This window comes from Loxodonta africana, chromosome 4 (assembly GCF_030014295.1).
Source record: "Loxodonta africana isolate mLoxAfr1 chromosome 4, mLoxAfr1.hap2, whole genome shotgun sequence".
Taxonomy (NCBI): domain Eukaryota; kingdom Metazoa; phylum Chordata; class Mammalia; order Proboscidea; family Elephantidae; genus Loxodonta; species Loxodonta africana.
Genome location: NC_087345.1, coordinates 190,910,220 through 190,927,788, shown reverse-complemented (window position 1 = coordinate 190,927,788; position 17,569 = coordinate 190,910,220). Strand labels below are relative to the sequence as shown.

The 17,569-nt window shown below is 38.4% G+C and overlaps 1 protein-coding gene across 1 annotated transcript in view; it reads left to right on the top strand.

The window, feature by feature from the left end:
• CCDC7 (coiled-coil domain containing 7) overlaps positions 1 to 17,569 on the top strand; it is a 415,568-nt gene that overhangs the window by 372,223 nt on the left and 25,776 nt on the right. The window contains exon 35 of the mRNA XM_064285199.1: positions 4,805 to 4,896. Coding sequence (XP_064141269.1) covers positions 4,805 to 4,896 — 92 coding nt within the window. The remainder of the gene's footprint in view (positions 1 to 4,804; positions 4,897 to 17,569) is intronic.

Sequence of the window (17,569 nt, the reverse complement as noted above, 5' to 3'; positions counted from 1 at the left end):
GTTCTTTCAGCTTGAGAAACACCGAGTGTGTTCTTCCCTTTTGGTTTTCCATCTCCAGCTCTTTGCACATGTCATTATAATACTTTACTTTGTCTTCTCGAGACACCCTTTGAAATCTTCTGTTCAGTTCTTTTACTTCATCAATTCTTCCTTTTGCTTTGGCTGCTCGAAGCTCAAGAGCAAGTTTCAGAGTCTCCTCTGACATCCTATCTTCTAGGGGACTACAGTAAATGGTATTGATTTGGTGATTTCCTCTTTGATGTTCTTTTTGTTGGTGTAGAGGAATACAGCTGACTTTTTTATGTTTATCTTGTATCCTGATACTCTGCTGAACTCTTCTATTAGTTTCAGTAGTTTTCTTGAGGATTCTTTAGGTTTTTCTGTGTATAAGATCATGTCATCTGCAAATAGAGATATTTTACTTCTTACTTACCAATCTGAATGTCCTTTATTTCTTTATCTAGCCTAATTGCTCTGGCTAGGACCACCAGTACAATGTTGCATTAAAGTTATGATAAAGGGCATCCTTGTCAGGTTCCCATTCTCAAGGGCAATGCTTTCAGACTCTCCATTTAGGATGATGTTGGCAATTGGCTTTGTATAAATACCCTGTATTATGCTGAGGAATTTTCCTTCTATTCCTATTTTGCTGAGAGTTTTTCTCATGAATGGGTGTTGGACTTTGTCAAATGCTTTTCTGCATCAGTTGATAAGATCATGTGGTTCTTGTCTTTTGTGTTATTTATATGATGGATTACATTAATTGTTTCTCTAATGTTGAGCCATCCCTGCGTACCTGGTATGAATCCCATTTGGTCATGGTGAACTATTTCTTTGACATGTTGTTGAATTCTTTGGCTAGAATTTTGTTGAGGTTTATTGCATCTAAGTTTGTGAGGGATATAGGTCTGTAATTTTCTTTTTTTGTGGTATATTTACCTGGTTTTGGTATCACAGATACGCTGGGTTCATAAAATGAGTTTGGGAATATTCCATCTTTTTATGCTCTGAGATACCTTTAGTAGTAGTGATGTTACCTCTTCTTTGAAAGTTTGGTAGAACTCTCCAGTGAAGCTGTCCAGGTCAGCATTTTTGTTGTTGTTGTTGGGAGTTTTTTAATTAGCTGTTCAATCTCTTCTATTGTTATGGGTTTATTTAGTAGTTCTACCTCTTTTTGTGTTAGCTCAGGTAGATAGTGTTTCTCTAGGAATTTCATTTCTTCTAGGTTTTCAAATTTGTTAGAGTACAATTTTTCATAGTAATCTGATATGAGTCTTTTAATTTCAGTTGGGTCTCTTGTGATACCGCCCATCTCATTTCTTATTTGGGTTATTTGTTTCCTCTTCTGTTTTTCTTTTGTCAGTTTGGCCAATGGTTTACCAATTTTATTAATTTTTTCAAAGAATCAGCTTTTGGTCTTGTTAACTCTTTCAATTGTTTTTCTGTTCTCTATTTCATCTAATTCTGCTCTAATTTTTATTATTTGCTTTTTTCTTGTTCCTTTTGTAGCTCTCTTTCTATTTGTTCAGATTGTAGGGATAATTGTTTGATTCTGGACCTTCTTCTTTTTGTATGTTTGTATTTATTGATATAAATTGACCTCTGAGCCCTGTTTTAGCTGTGTCCCAAAGGTTCTGATAGGAAGTGCTTTCATTCTCATTGGATTCTATGAATTTCTTTCTTTTTTTTTTTAATGTCTTCTATAACCCAGTCATTTTAGAGCAGGGTATTTTTCAGTTTCCAAGTCTTTGATTTCTTTTTCCTGTTATTGAGTTCTACTTTTATGGCCTTATGGTCAAAGAAGACGCTTTGTAGTATTTCAATGGTTTGGGATCTGCTAAGGCTTGCTTTGTGACCTAATATGTGGTCTATTCTAGAGAATGTTCCATGTGCACTGAAAAATAAAGTATATTTGGCTGTTTTTGGGTGGAGTTGTTTGTATATATCTATGAGGTCAAGTTGGTTAATTGTGGCATTTAGATCTTCCGTGTCTTTGTTGACCTTCTTTTTGGATGTTCTGTCCTTCACCTAAAGTGGTGTGTCAAAGTCTCCTGCTGTTATTGTGGAGCTGTCTATCTCACTTTTTAATGCTGTTAAAGTTTGTTTTATGTATCTTGAAGCCCTGCCATAGAGTACAGAAATATTTAATATCGTTATATCCTCCTGGTATATTAACACTTTAATCATTGTATAGTGTCCTTCCTTATCATTTGTGGTTGATTTAACTTTAAAGCCTATTTTGTCAGAAATTAATATTGCCAGTCCTGCTCTTTTTTGATTTGATTTTTTGATTGTTGTTTGCTTGATATATTTTTTCCCATCCTTTGAGTTTTAGTTTGTCTCTTTAAGTATAAGGTATGTGTCTTGCAGGCAGCACATAGATGGATTGCGTATTTTTGTCCGTTCTGCCACTCTCTGTCTCGTTATTGGTGCATGTAGTCTATTTACATTCAGCATAATTATGGGTCGGTGTGAGTTTAGTGATGTCATTTTGTCTTTTTTTGTGTGTTCTTTCTTTTTCCAAGTTAATTTTTTGTGCTGAGTAGTTTATCTTTATACATTGTCTTTTCCTCTTATTAACAATTTTTTTATTTTGTTTTTACTGAGTCTTTTTTTTTTTTTCTTGTATTTTATTTTTATGTTAGTCTCCTTTGTGGTTACCTTAATATTTACCCCTATTTTTCTAAGTTTAAAGCTAACTTTTATCACTTTATATAGCCTTGACTTTCTCTCCATCTGAAAGATACATGACTACATTTCTTAGTCCTTTTTTATTGGTTTAATGTTGCCTTCTTTTACACAATGACATTGCTGTTTCCCTGTTTTGAGTGTTTTTTTTTTCTTGATTTATTTTTGTGATTTCCCTATTTGGCTTGACATCTGGTTGCTCTGTCCTGTGTTCTAGTCTTGGGCTGGTATCTGATGTTATTGATTTTCTGACAGGAGAACTCCCTTTAGTATTTCCTGTAGTTCTGGTTTGGTTTTTATGAATTCCCTAAACTTCTGTTTATCTGGAAATGTCCTAATTTCACCTTCATATTTGAGAGACCAGGCGCTCCTTGGAAACTCTGTGGGGCAGTTCTACTCTGTCCCATAGGGTCGCTATGAATTGGAATTGACTCAGTGGCACTGGGTTTTTTTTTGGGGTTATTTGAGAGACAGTTTTGCTGGATGTATGATTCTTGGGTGACAATTTCTTTCCTTCAATTCTTTATGTAAGTCATCCCATTGCCTTCTTGCCTGCCTGGTTTCTGCCGAGGAGTCCAAGCTTACTCTTGTTGACTCTCCTTCGTAAGTGACTTTTCTTTATTCCTAGCCTCTCTTAAAATTCTCTCTTTTTCTTTGGTTTTGGCATGTTTGATTATAATATGTCTTGGTGACTTTCTTTCAAGATCTACCTTATGTGGAGTTTGATGAGTCTTGGTTAGATATCTTCTCATCTTTCACGATATCAGGGCTAAGTTTCTGCCGAAAAATCTTCAACAATTCTCTCTGTATTTTGTGTTATCCCTTCCTGTTCTGGTACTCCAATCACTCATGGGTTATTTCTCTTTGATAGAGTCCCACATGATACTTAGGGTTTCTTTTTTTTTTTTTTTAATTCTTTTATCTGATTCTTCTTTGAATACATTGGTGCCAAGTGTTTAATCTTCAATCTCACTAATTCTGCCTTCCACTTCTTCAATTCTGCTCCTCTTTCTATTGGGTTGTCTAATTCTGTAATTTTATTGTTTATCTTCTGAATTTCTGACTGTTGTTTCTCTATGGAATCTTGCAGCTTATTACATTTTTCGTTATTTTTAATTTCTTCAACTGCTTTATCTGCATGTTCCTTGGCTTGTTCTGCATTTTTCCTGATCTCCTTCCTGATGTCTTGAGGAGTTCCATGTATCGATCTTTTGTATTCTGCATCTGGTAATTCCAGAAAGCCACCTTCATCTGGAAGATTCCTTGATTTTTTTGTTTTGAGAGCTTGTTGAAGCAATCATGGTCTGCTTCTTTATGTGATTTGATATTGACCGTTGTCTCCAAACCATCTATAAGTTATTGTATTGGTTTATTTTATATTTGCTTACTGTATCCTATCTGCTTGCTTTGTTTTGTTTTGATATCCCCATATAGGCTGCTTGAGTGAGCTAGCTTGATTATTTTCACCTTTGAAACTCTAATGTTCTGTCACCAGAAGGCTATTGCTGTTACCAGGTATATAAGCCTAGGAGTTCATTCATTTTTCTTGTATGGATTCAGCTCAGGTGTCCAGGTAGTTGATCATCAAGTATGTGGTACAGGCTCTGTCCTACAGTCTTAGAGAGGCAGGGGTGATTGGTGTAGGAAAAGGTATCTAGTGGCAGCAGGAGTTATGCTCTGAATAAGGCTGGGGGTTTACAACCATTCCCTGAGTGTGTGTCCCTGTTCTCTAGAGTGCACAGGTGGGTGGGTTATGCAGCCAGACCATGGACATCCCATGCTTTTGGTTGTAAGGACTGGGAGGTACCAGTTATCCTTGGACCCCTGTTGCAGGTGGCTAGGTGACATGGGTAGGTGAGGACCCTGTTTAATGAGCAAAGCAGTGTCAAACATCAAATACCCACCTCTCCACTGCACAGCTGAAACAGTTGCAGTCTGCTAACAATGGCCTATTCTCCTGAAATGGGCCCACACAGGCCCATACAGAGGTGAAAGGTATTCAAAGTCTGCCAAGTGTTTGTGCCTGGACAGGAGCCACTTGTGTCCTGAGCTCCCCAGCTTAGTGGAGCTGGCAGGTTATCTTTTCCCCAACTTCTTAGTTTATTCTTTCTCCAAGGCCAGGAGAATGGCTCAGGGCATGCGGCAGGACCCATCTCAGGCCCAGGGAAATCGACATCCGCTGAGGCTGGCTTGGGGTTTGGGGGCATGGTAAAATAAATGCAAGTACTTAGCTTTCGGCAAGAGCGCCATACTCCTCTGGTTCCAGAGGTGGGTGAGTAGGCTGTGTAGCTGGTTGTCTCTCCCTGAGGAAACCGCATCCAGCATGCTACAGCCAGCCCCACCGCAGTCGCTCCAGGGAATGGTGCCTGAGGGTTCCTAGCAATTCAGGTCCAGCAACTCCTCTCTGCTTCTGAACTGTCTCTCCCTCCCCTTGCTGCTAAGACCATTTTCTAACTTTGCCTTTGATGTTCAGGGCTCCCAGCTTGTCACATATATAATTATTTCACTTTTTGGGCGGGTCTTTTTTATAAGAGGGATCACCAGAAGTGTCTGATTACTCCACCATCTTGGCTTTGCCCCCTCAGACCTATCTTCTGAGGCACCTCTGAATGGACTTGAACCTTCAATCTTTCACTTAGCAAAGTCTACATTTCTCAATCTTTGTTGTAGCTGGGTGTGACCAAATCTTTTTCAGTAAGATATAAACTGTGGTGTTCTGTGGCAGCTTCCAAATCACTACCTTAAAAGGCAACAGGCATGGTATTATGCCCCTTCTCTCTATATTTTTTCTTCTTATGGCCTGGAACACATATGTGATAGCTGGAGCTCTAGCAACCATATTGGACCGTTACAATGAGGATAAAATTCTAGGGATGGCAGAAATGAAATTTGAGAATGGGGATCTGATTGCTTGGTTGCATTGCCACACTAGCCCTGTATTGTTTAACTTCACACTTTTTATTTAATAAAATTAAATGATGTACATCATTAATTTGGATTTTCTGTTCCTCACAGAATATGCTATTCCTAAATTGAAACAGTGCTTGTTATTGTGAAATTTTTTATAACAAATTGTTTCTTTGCAAAAGATATCATTTAGCAATCTGATAATGAGAACGCAACAACCTATAATTGTCAGTTAGCTATTGCTGTGTAACAAACTACCCCCATACTCAGTTGCATAAAATAACAATCATTTATTATTATTACAGCCCAGGTGTCAGGTTTAGCAGAGACTTGATTATCTAAGCTGGGCTCAATGTCTTGATAAAGCATCTGCAGTTCGAATGGCCAATTTGTGCATCTGTGTGTTGACTGGGGCCTACTCTGTTAGATTAACTTGACTTGGATGGCTTGGCTGAGTAAGTCCTTCTCCATGAGTCACCAGGAATGTTCTTCTCATGAAGTTGGCATATGTGCTATAGAGCAAGCTGAAATATGCAAGGCCTCTTGAGACCTTGGCTTGGAACTGGCACACTATCACTTCCAATTCACTGTATTGGTTGAACCCAGAGTCAATGGGGTGGGAAAATATATTCTACCCCATTTGAGGTAGATACTGCCAAGACACGTAACAAAGGTCATATATTCTGGGAATGGTGAAGAATTGGTGTCATTAATGCAATCTACAAGACTAATGAACATGGCTGGTTGTAATAAGGATAAAGTAATTATTGTTATTATGCTCAGATGAAAAAAATCACCTAAAGAAACCTGGAGTTATAGTTAACTTATGCAGCATTATCTTCTTGAATAAATGGATCTTTACATTCTGTGTTTTGAAATAATGAAAATATCTTATGGAATTCCATATCTATTATAATTTTCCTTTAGAGAACTAATAACTAGGTTATATGATCTCTATGATTGCTTCCAGTTTTAAATTTCTGTAGTTGAAGTCCAATAATGCTACATGGAATTTGTCAAAACATGAAGCCTGAGTTTTTTGTAAAAGTATTCATATTAATAATGAGTTTATTCCACAAGCTCATTTGCCTTCAGGATTTGCAAACCTGAAATAATTAGACAACTTACTTTTAATATTTAATACTAACTGATACATAAGTAGAAACCTTACTATTCCAATATCACTAGAAAATTGAAATATCATAAGCTTTGGAGATATTGGGAAACCTGCATGAGTTTGAAATGAGTACAGTGCAAACATGAGTCCACTGGAGAATTGAAGAGGATGTTTACATAGGGAGTGGTTGGTAGGGGCTAATCTTGGGGTTGGAAGAAGCCTATTCTCATTTACCTCTCTAAGTTTTCTGGGCCTAATATCTCTCCAGGACACATCCATTCAAATCTTTCATTTGAAACTGGCTCATAACCACACACCAAACACAAAAATTAATTCCATGTGGATTAAAGATTTAAATGTAAAAGACAAAACTAAAACTTCAGTAGAAAATATACGAGGATAGCTCTGACCTCAGTGTGGCAAGTGCTAGCTAGCTGTTCACCCAACCTATTTCCTTTTCTTTTGGATTCACAACTAGGCTATATTTTCCAAGCTGTCTTGCATTTAGGTGTGGCAATGCAACTGTGCTCTGGATAGTAGAATGTGGTTGTGGAGTACTCTCTTCTCCCCTCTTATGGCTGGATATTGACACTCGGTTAAACTTCAGGAAGCTGAAAGTTGAGTATGATAGACATTTCTATAATGTGGGTGCCTGAATGACTGCATGGGCAGAATCACTTCAGTGAACCATATACTCACTAATTTTATGTGTGGAAGAAATAAAATTTTGTTGTGTAAGCCGGCGAGATTTGGAGGTGTGACTATTAGAGCAGCTAGAGTTATAATATGTATACAGAGTATGAAAGAATTTCTTAAACAAGACAAAATGTGCTAACTATAAGATAAACTATTGGTAGATTAAATTATGTTAAAATTGAGAATTTCTGCTCATCAAAAGGTAACATAAAGAAGGCAAGTAGGTAAGCCAAAATTTTGGACAAGATTGATATTTGCCATGCATGGCTAACAAAAAGGAATATACAGAATACATTAAGAATTCCTAAAAAAACAATGCAATCCCGATCCAAATTCCAACATTTTTAAGTAGATGGAAAACAAATCACCAACTTCATGTGGAAAGAGAAGAGACCCCGGATAAGTAAAACATTGTCAAAGAAGAAGAACAAAGTGATTCTAAAATCACTACCTGATTTTAGAATCTATTATACCACCAGGGTAGTCAAAACAGCCTGGTACTGGTACAACAACAGATACACAGACCAATAGAATAGAATTCAGAACTCAGATGTAAATCCATCCACCTATGACCAGCTGATATTTGACAAAAGCCCAGTGGGGAAAAGGCAGTCTGTTTAACAAACGGGGCTGGCATAACTGGAGATCCATCTGCCAAAAAAAAAAAAAAAAAAAGATGAAACAGGACCCATATCTCACACCATGCACAAAAACTAACTCCAACTGGATCAAAGACCAAAATATAAAATCTGAAATGATAAAGATCATGGAAGGAAAAATAGGGACAATGCTAGGAGCACTAATACATGGCATAGATAGTATACAAACCATAACTAACAATGCACAAACACCAGAAGAGAAGCTAGGTAACTGGGAGTTCCTAAAAATCAAACCTTTATGCTTATCAAAATACTTCACCAAAAGAGTAGAAAGAGAACCCGCAGATGGGGAAAACATTTTGGCTATGACGTATCTGATAAGGGTCTAATCTCCTAAATCTACAAGATACTGCAACACCTCTACAACGAATAGACAAATAACCCAATTAAAAATGGGTAAAAGATATGAACAGACACTTCACCAAAGAAAACATTCAAATGGCTAATAGAAACATGAGAAAATGCTGACGATCATTAGTCACTAAACAAATTAGAGAAATTCAAATAAAAACTACAATGAGATACCCTTTCACCCCAGTAGGCTGCTATTGATCCAAAAAATACAAAATAATAAATATTGGAGAGGTTGTGGAGAGATTGGAAAACTTATACACTGCTAGTGGGAATGCAAAATGGTGCAACCACTTTGTAAAATGATTCGGCACTCCCTTAAAAAGCTCGAAATAGGCGGAGCCAAGATGGTGGAATAGATAGACACTTCCGGCAAGCCCTCCTTACAACAAAGACCTGAAAAAAAAAGTGAAATGAGTATATTTATGACAAGCTAGGAGCCCTGAGCATCAAAGGCAGGCTTAAAAATTATCCGAGGTGCAGGGGAAGGAAGAGACATTTCAAAAGCGGAGAGGAGTTACCGTTCCTGAATCGAGGGGAGCCCTCAGGCACCATTCCCAGAGCTGCGGCTGTGGGTTGGTACTAGTGTTGGGCCGCAGTTTCCTCAGGGAGAAACAGCCAGACACACAGCCTACTCATACCTCCAGAACCAGAGAATAACAGCACTCTCAGCAAAAGCTAAGTACTTGTGTATATTTTACTGTGCCCCTCCCCCGCGCCCCCAAGCTGGCTTCAGCTGCTGAATTCTCTGGACCTGAGATATAGGCACTGTTGAGCACCTAGACCCATCCTCCTGGCCTTGGAGAAGGAAAAAATTTGCAATTAGGGGAAGAGATAATTTGCCAGCTCCACTAACCAGGGGAGCTCAGGATAGAAGCAGCTCCTGTCCAGGCATAAACAGTCTGTAGGCTTTGAGCACCTTTCCCCTCTGCATGGACCTGTGTGGGCCTATTTCAGGAGATTAGGCCTCCGTTGGCAGACTACAACTCTTTCAGCTGTGTGGTGGAGAGGTGGGTGTTTGATGATTCACACTGCTTTGCCTATTAAACAGGGTCCTCACCAACCCACTTCAGGGACCTATGGACTGGTAGCTCCACTCAGGTCACCCAGACACCCACAACAGGGGTCCAAGGATAGCTGGTACCTCCCAGTCCTTACAACCAAAAACACTGGATGCCCATGGTTGGTCTGCAGAACCCACCCACCAGCATGCTCTAGGGAACATGGACACACTTTCTTCAGAGACACTCAGGCATCAGTTCTCAGCCCCTGCCTTGTTCAGAGCATGAACCCCTGCTGCAAGCAGATACCGGTACATACACCAATCACCCCTGCCCCTCTAAGACTGTAGAATAGAGCCTGTACCACACACTTGATGATCAGCTACCTGGACACCTGAGCTGAGTTCATACAAGAAAAGTGAATGGACACCTAGATTGACATACCTGATAACAGCTCTAGCCATCTGGGGATAGGACGTCAGAGCTCCAAAGGCAAAAATAATCAAGCTAGCTCACTCAAGCAACCCATTTGGGCATATCAAAACAGAACAAAGCAAGAAGCTACGACACAGTAAGCAAGCATAAACTAATACAATAACTTAGAGATGGCTTGGAGAAAACAGTCATTATCAAGTCACATCAACAAAAAGATCATGATCACCTCAACAAGCTCTCAAACAAAGAATGTAGGGATCTTCTAGATGAAAGTGCATTCCTGGAATTACCAGAAGCAGAATACAAAAGATTAATACACAGAACCCTTCAAGACATCAGGAAGGAAATGAGGCAATACATAGAACAAGGCAAAGAACACACAGAGAAAGCAATTGAAGAAATTAGAAAGATTATTCAGGACCTTAATGAAAAATTTAATAAGCTGGCAAAATCTGTAGACAGAAATCAGAAATTCGGAAAATAACAGTAAAATTATAGAAGTAGACAAATGAATACAAAGTCAGAGGAGCAGAATTGAGCAAGTAAAAGCCAGAATTTCTGAACTTGAAGGTAAATCACTTGGCACTAAGATATTCGAAGAAAGATCAGATAAAAGAATTACAAAAAATGAAGAAACCTTGACAATCATGTGGGATTCTATCAAGAGAAATAACCTACAAGTGATTGGAGTACCAAAACAGGGGGAGGGGAATAACAGAAAATAGAGAGAGAATTGTTGAAGATATGTTGGCAGAAAACTTCCCTGATATAGTGAAGGATGAGAATGTATCTATTCAAGATGCTCATCAAACTCCACATAAGGTAGATCTTAAAAAAAAGTCACCAAGACATATTATAATCAAACTTGCCAAAACCAAAGATAGAGAGAATTTTAAGAGCAGTGAGGGGTAAATGAAAAGTCACCTACAAAGGAGAGCAGTAAGAATAAGCTCAGATTATTCAGCAGAAACCATGCAGGCAAGAAGGCAATGGGATGATTTATTTTAAAAAATTGAAGGAAAAAAATTGCCAGCCAAGAATCAGATATCCAGCAAAACTGTCTCTTAAATATGAAGAAGAAATTAAGACATTTCCAGATAAACACAAGTTGATGGAATTTGTAAAAACCAAACCAAAACTACAAGAAATACTAAAGGGAGTTCTTTGGTTAGAAAATCAATACTGTTAGGTATCATCCCAAGACTAGAACACTGGGCAGAGCAATCAGAAGTCTACAGAGACAGGGAAATCAGAAAAAACAAAGAAAGATTAAAAAAAAAAAAAAAAACTTGAAACAGGGTAACAGCAATGATGTTATATAGAATAAGACAACATTAAAACAATAAAGAGGGACTAAGAAATGTAATAATGGATCTTCCATATGGAGCAGAAGATACAGTGATACAAAGAAATAAAAGTTAGGGTTCAATTTAGAAAAATAGGAGTAAATAATAAGGTAACCACAAAGGAGACAAACTATCCTACTCATCAAAATAAAAGAAAAGAAAAAAATACTCAGCAGAAACAAAATCAACAACAAAGAATATGAGGAAAGCACAATATACAAGGATTATCTATTCAGCACATTAAGTGGGAGAAAGAAACTGTCAACAACACACAAAAAAAGACATCAAAATTATAGCATTAAATTCATACCTATCCATAATTACCCTGAATGTAAATGGACTAAATGCACCAATAAAGAGACAGAGAGTAGTAGAATGGATTAAAAAACATGATCCATCTATATACTGCCTACAAGAGACACACCTTAGACTTAGAGACACAAACAAACTAAAACTCAAAGGATGGAAAAATATATACCAAGCAAACAACAACCAAAAAAGAGCAGTAGTGCTGATATTAATTTCTGACAAATAGACTTTAAAGTTAAATCCATCATAAGTTAAATCCATCATAAAGGATAAGGAAGGACACTATATAATGATTAAAGGGACAATATACCTGGAGGACATAACCATATTAAATATTTATGCACCCAATGACAGGCCTGCAAGATACATAAAACAAACTCTATCCACATTGAAAAGTGAGATAGACACATCCACGATAATAGTAGGAGATTTCAACACACCACTTTTGGTGAAGGACAGGGTATCCAGAAAGAAGCTCAATAAAGACATGGAAGATCTAAATGCCACAATCAACCAACTTGACCTCATAGACATATACAGAACACTCCACACAACAGCAACCAAGTATACTTTCTTTTCTACTGCACATGGAACATTCTCTAGAATAGGCCACATATTAGGTCATAAAGCAAGCCTGAGCAGATTCCAAAACACTGAAATATTACAAAGCATCTTCTCTGACTGTAAGGCCATATAAGTGGAAATCAATAACAGGAAAAGCAGAGAAAAGAAATCAAACACTTGGAAACTGAACAATACCTTGTTCAAAAAGACTGGATTATAGAAGACATTAAGGTTGGAATAAAGATATTCAGAGAATCCAATGAGAATGAAAACACTTCCTTTAAGAACCTTTGGAACATAGCAAAACCAGTGCTCAGAGGTCAATTTATATAAATAAATGTACATATACAAAAAGAGAAAGGGCCAAAATCAAAGAATTATCCCTACCACTTGAACAAATAGAAAGAGAGCAACAAAAGAAACCCTCAGGCACCAGAAGAAAACAAATAATAAAAATTAGTGCTGAACTAAATGAAATAGAAAACAGAAAAACAAAAGAAAGAATAAAGAAGGTCAAAAGCTGGTTCTTTGAAAAAATCAACAAAACTGATAAACCACTGGCCAAACTGACAAAAGAAAAACAGGAGAGGAAGCAAATAACCCACATAAGAAATGAGATGGGCAATATTACAGAAGACCCAAATGAAATTAAAAGAATCATATCAGATCACTTTGAAAAATTGTGCTCTAACAAATTTGAAAACCTAGAAGAAATGGATGAATTCCTAGAAACACACTACCTACCTAAACTAACACAAACAGAGGTAGAACAACTAAATAGACCTATAACAAAAGAAGAGATCGAAAAGGTAATCAAAAAACTTCCAAGGGGGGGGAAAAAAAAAAGCCCTGGCCCAGAAGGTTTCACTGCAGAGTTCTACCAAACTTAAAAGAAGGGTTAACACCACTACTACTAAAGGTATTTCAGAGCATGGAAAAGGACGGAATACTCCCAGACTCATTCTATGAAGTCACCATATCCCTGATATCAAAACGAGGTAAAGACACCACAAAGAAAGAAAATTACAAACCTATATCCCTCATGAACCTAGATGCTAAAATTCTCAACAGAATTCTAGCTAACAGAATTCGACAACATACCAAAAAAATAATTCACGATGACCAAGAGCGATTCATACCAGCTATGCAGGGATGGTTCAATATTAGAATAACAATTAATGTAATCCATGAAAAGTAAAACAAGAATCACATGATTTTATCAATTGATGCACAAAAGGCATTTGACAAAGTCCAACGCCCATTCATGTTAAAAACTCTCAGCAAAATAGGAATAGAAGGAAAATTCCTCAACATAATAAATCTATACAAAGCCAACAGCCAACATCATCCTAAATGGAGAGAGCCTGAAAGCGTTCCCCTTGAGATCAGGAACCAAACAAGGATGCCCTTTATCACCACTCTTATTCAACATTGTGCTGGAGGTCCTAGCCAAAGCAGTCAGGGTAGATAAAGAAATAAAGGGCATTCAGACTGGCAAGGAATAATAAAATTATATCTATTTGCAGACAACATGATCTTATACACAGAAAACCCTAAGGAATTCTCAAGAAAACTACTGAAACTAATAGAATAGTTCAGCAGAGTATCGGGATACCAGATAAACATACAGAAATCAGTTGGATTCCAGTACGTCAACAAAAAGAACATCAAAAAGGAAATCACCAAATCAATACCATTTACAGTAGCCCCCAAGAAGATAAAATACTTAGGAATAAATCTTACCAAAGAAGTAAAAGACTTATACAAAGAAAACTACAATACGCTTCCGCAAGAAACCAGAAGAAATCTATTTAAGTGGAAAAACATACCTTGCTCATGGATAGGAAGACTAAACACTATAAAAATATCTATTCTACCAAAAGCCATCTATACATTCAATGCAATTTAGATCCAAATTCCTATGACATTCTTTAATGAGATGGAGATACAAATCACCAAATTCATATGGAAGGGAAAGAGGCCCCAGTTAAGTAAAGCATTACTGAAAAAGAACAAAGTGAGAGGCCTTAGTCTACCTGATTTTAGGACCTATTATACTACCACAGTAGTCAAAACAGCGTGGTACTGGTACAACAACAGATACATAGGCCAATGGAACAGAATTGAGAATCCAGATATAAATCTATCCACATTTGAGCAGCTGATATTTGACAAAGGCCCCAAAACAGTTAAATGGAGAAAAGACATTCTTTTTAACAAATGGTGCTGGCGTAACTGGATATCCATCTGCAAAAAAAAATGAAACAAGACCCATATCTCAGTCCATGCACAAAAAGGAGCTCAAAATGGATCAAAGACCTAAATATAAAATCTAAAGTGGTAAAGATCATGGAAGAAAAAATATGGACAATTCTAGGAGCCCTAATACATAACAGTGTACAAAACATTTCTAACAATGTAGAAGAAAAACTAGATAACTGGGAGCTCCTAAAAATCAAACACCCATGCTCATCCAAAGACTTCCCCAAAAGAACAAAAAGATTACCTACAGATTGGGAAAAAGTTTTTAGCTATGACATTTCCAATCAGCACCTGATCTCTAAAATCTACACGATACTGCAAAAACTAAACTGCAAAAAGACAAATAACCCAATTAAAAAATGGGCAAAAGATATGAACAGACACTTCACTAAAGAAGACATTCAGGTAGCTAACAGATATGTGAGGAAATGCTCACGATTATTAGCCATTAGAGAAATGCAAATCAAAACTACAATGAGATTTCATCTCACTCCAACAAGGCTGGCATTAATCCAAAAAACACAAAACAATAAATGTTGGAGGGGCTGTGGAGAGACTGGAACACTTATACACTGCTGGTGGGAATGTAAAATGGTACAACCACTTTGGAAATCAATTTGGCGCTTCCTTAAAAAGCTAGAAATAGAAGTACCATACAATCCAGCAATCCCACTCCTTGGAATATATCCTAGAAAAATAAGAGCCTTTACGTGAACAGATATATGCACACCCATGTTCATTGCAGCACTGTTTACAATAGCAAAAAGATGGAAGCAACCAAAGTGCCCATCAATGGAAGAATGGATAAATAAATTACGGTATATTCACACAATGGAACACTATGCATTGATAAAGAACAGTGATGAATCTGTGAAACATTTCATGACATGAAGGAATCTGGAAGGCATTAAGCTGAGTGAAATTAGTCAGTTGCAAAAGGACAAATATTGATAACACCACTATTATTAAGAACTCAAGAAATAGTTAAACAGAAAAGAAAATATTCTTTGATGGTTAGGAGAGGTGGGAGGGTGGGAAAGGGGTATTCACTAAATAGTAGATAAGAACTACTTTAGGGGACAGGAAAGACAACACACAATATAGGCGAGGTCAGCACAACTGGACTAAACCAAAAGCAAAGAAGTTTCCAGTATAAACTGAATGCTTCAAAGGCCAGTGTAGCAGGGGCACAGGTTTGGGGACCATGGTTTCAGGGGACATCTAAGTCAATTTGCATAATAAAATCTAGTAAGAAAATATTCTGCATCCCACGTTGGAGAGAGATGTCTGGGGTCTTAAATGCTAGCAAGCAGCCATCTAAGATGCATCAATTAGTCGCAACCTACCTGGATCAAAGGAGAATGAAGAACACCAAGGACACAAGGTAATTAGGAGCCCAAGAGACAGAAAGGGCCACATAAACCAGAGACTACATCAGCCTGAGACCAGAAGTGCTAGACGGTGCCAGGCTACAACTGATGACTGCCCCCACAGGGAACACAACAGAGAACCCCTGAGGGAGCAGGAGAGCAATGGGATACAGATCCCAAATTCTTGTAAAAAGGCCAGTCTTAATGGTCTGACTGAGACTAGAAGGATCCTGGTGGTCATAGCCCCCAGACCTTCTGTTGGCCCAGGACAGGAACCATTCCCAAAGCCAACTCTTCAGACAGAGAGTGGACTGGACAATGGGTTGGAGAGGGATGCTGGTGAAGAGTGAGCTTCTTGGATCAGGTGGACACCTGAGACTATGTTGGCATTTCCTCCCTGGAGGGGAGATGAGAGGGTAGACGGGGTTAGAGACTGGCAAAATGGACACGAAAAGAGAGAGTGGAGGGAGGGAGCAGCGTGTCTCATTAGGGGGAGAGCAATTGGGAGTACGTAGCAAGGTGTATATAAGTTTTTGTGTGAGAGACTGACTTGATTTGTAAACCTTCACTTAAAGCAGAGTAGAAATTAAAGAAAAAATAAAAGCTAGAAATAGAAGTACCATATGATCCAGCAATCCCACTCCTGGGACTATATTTTAGAGAAATAAGACATGTGCACACCCATGTTCATTTCTGTACCGTTCATAGTAGCAAAAAGATGGGAACAACCTCTGTGCCCTTCAGCAGATGAATGGAAAAACAAACTATGGTACATATGCACAATGGAATAGTATGCAACGACAAACACCAATGATGAATCTGCAAAACACACCACAACATGGGTGGATCTGAAGGGTACTATGCCGAGTGAAATTAGTCAGCCGCAGAAGGACAAATATTTTATGAGACCATTATTACAAGAACTCAAGAAAAAGTTTAAACACAGAAGGAAGCATTCTTTGTTGGTTATGAGGGTGGGGAGTAGGAGGAGGGGAATTCACTGACTAGATAGTAGAAAAGGATGGGGTTCAGTGAAGGGAATTACAATACACAATGTGGCAGGGGGTGGGGGGACGTCACCACAACTGGGCCAAGGCAAAGCCTAGAAGTTTCCTGAACACGTCCACACAGTTTGAGGGACAGAGTGTCTGGGACTGGGGTCTGGGGGTCACAGTTTCAGGGGACATATAGGTCAATTGGCATAACAAAGTTTATTAAGAAAATGTTCTGCATCCCACTCTGGTGAGTGGCATCTGAGGTCTTAAAAGCTTTCAAGCAGCCATCGAAGATGCATCAATTGGTCCCATCCCACATGGAGCAAAAGAGAATGAGGAAAATACGAGCCCAAGAGACTAAAGAACCACTTAAACCAGAACTACTAGCCTGAGAGCAGAAGAACTAGATAGTGCCTGGCTACCACAAAAGACTGCCGTAACAGGGAGCACAACAGAGAGACCTGGATGGAGTGGGAGAAAAGTGTGGAGCAGAACTCAAATTCACATAAAAAGACCAGACTTAAGGTCTGACAGAGACTGGAGGAACCCTTGAAACTATGGCCCCCAAATGCTCTGTGAACCCAGAACTAAAGCCATTCCTGAAGCCCACTCTTCAGACAAAGCTTAGACAGGACTATAAAACGCAGGGCAGGCTGCAGCCCAAGAGCAGACAAAAAGTCTCAAAACCAAGGTGTTTACAGCTTACCCAGGAAAGGTCAATCAGCCTGGACAAAAGTAACGAATCCTCTGGGGTAGAAAACTAGGGCAAAGGCAACTCCTCAGGGCTTAGGGGAAAAATCCCTCAAGCTATTTTTCCAAAGAACCAAGACACCTTGCAACTATCAAAGATTGTTTCTTTCTGTGTGTAA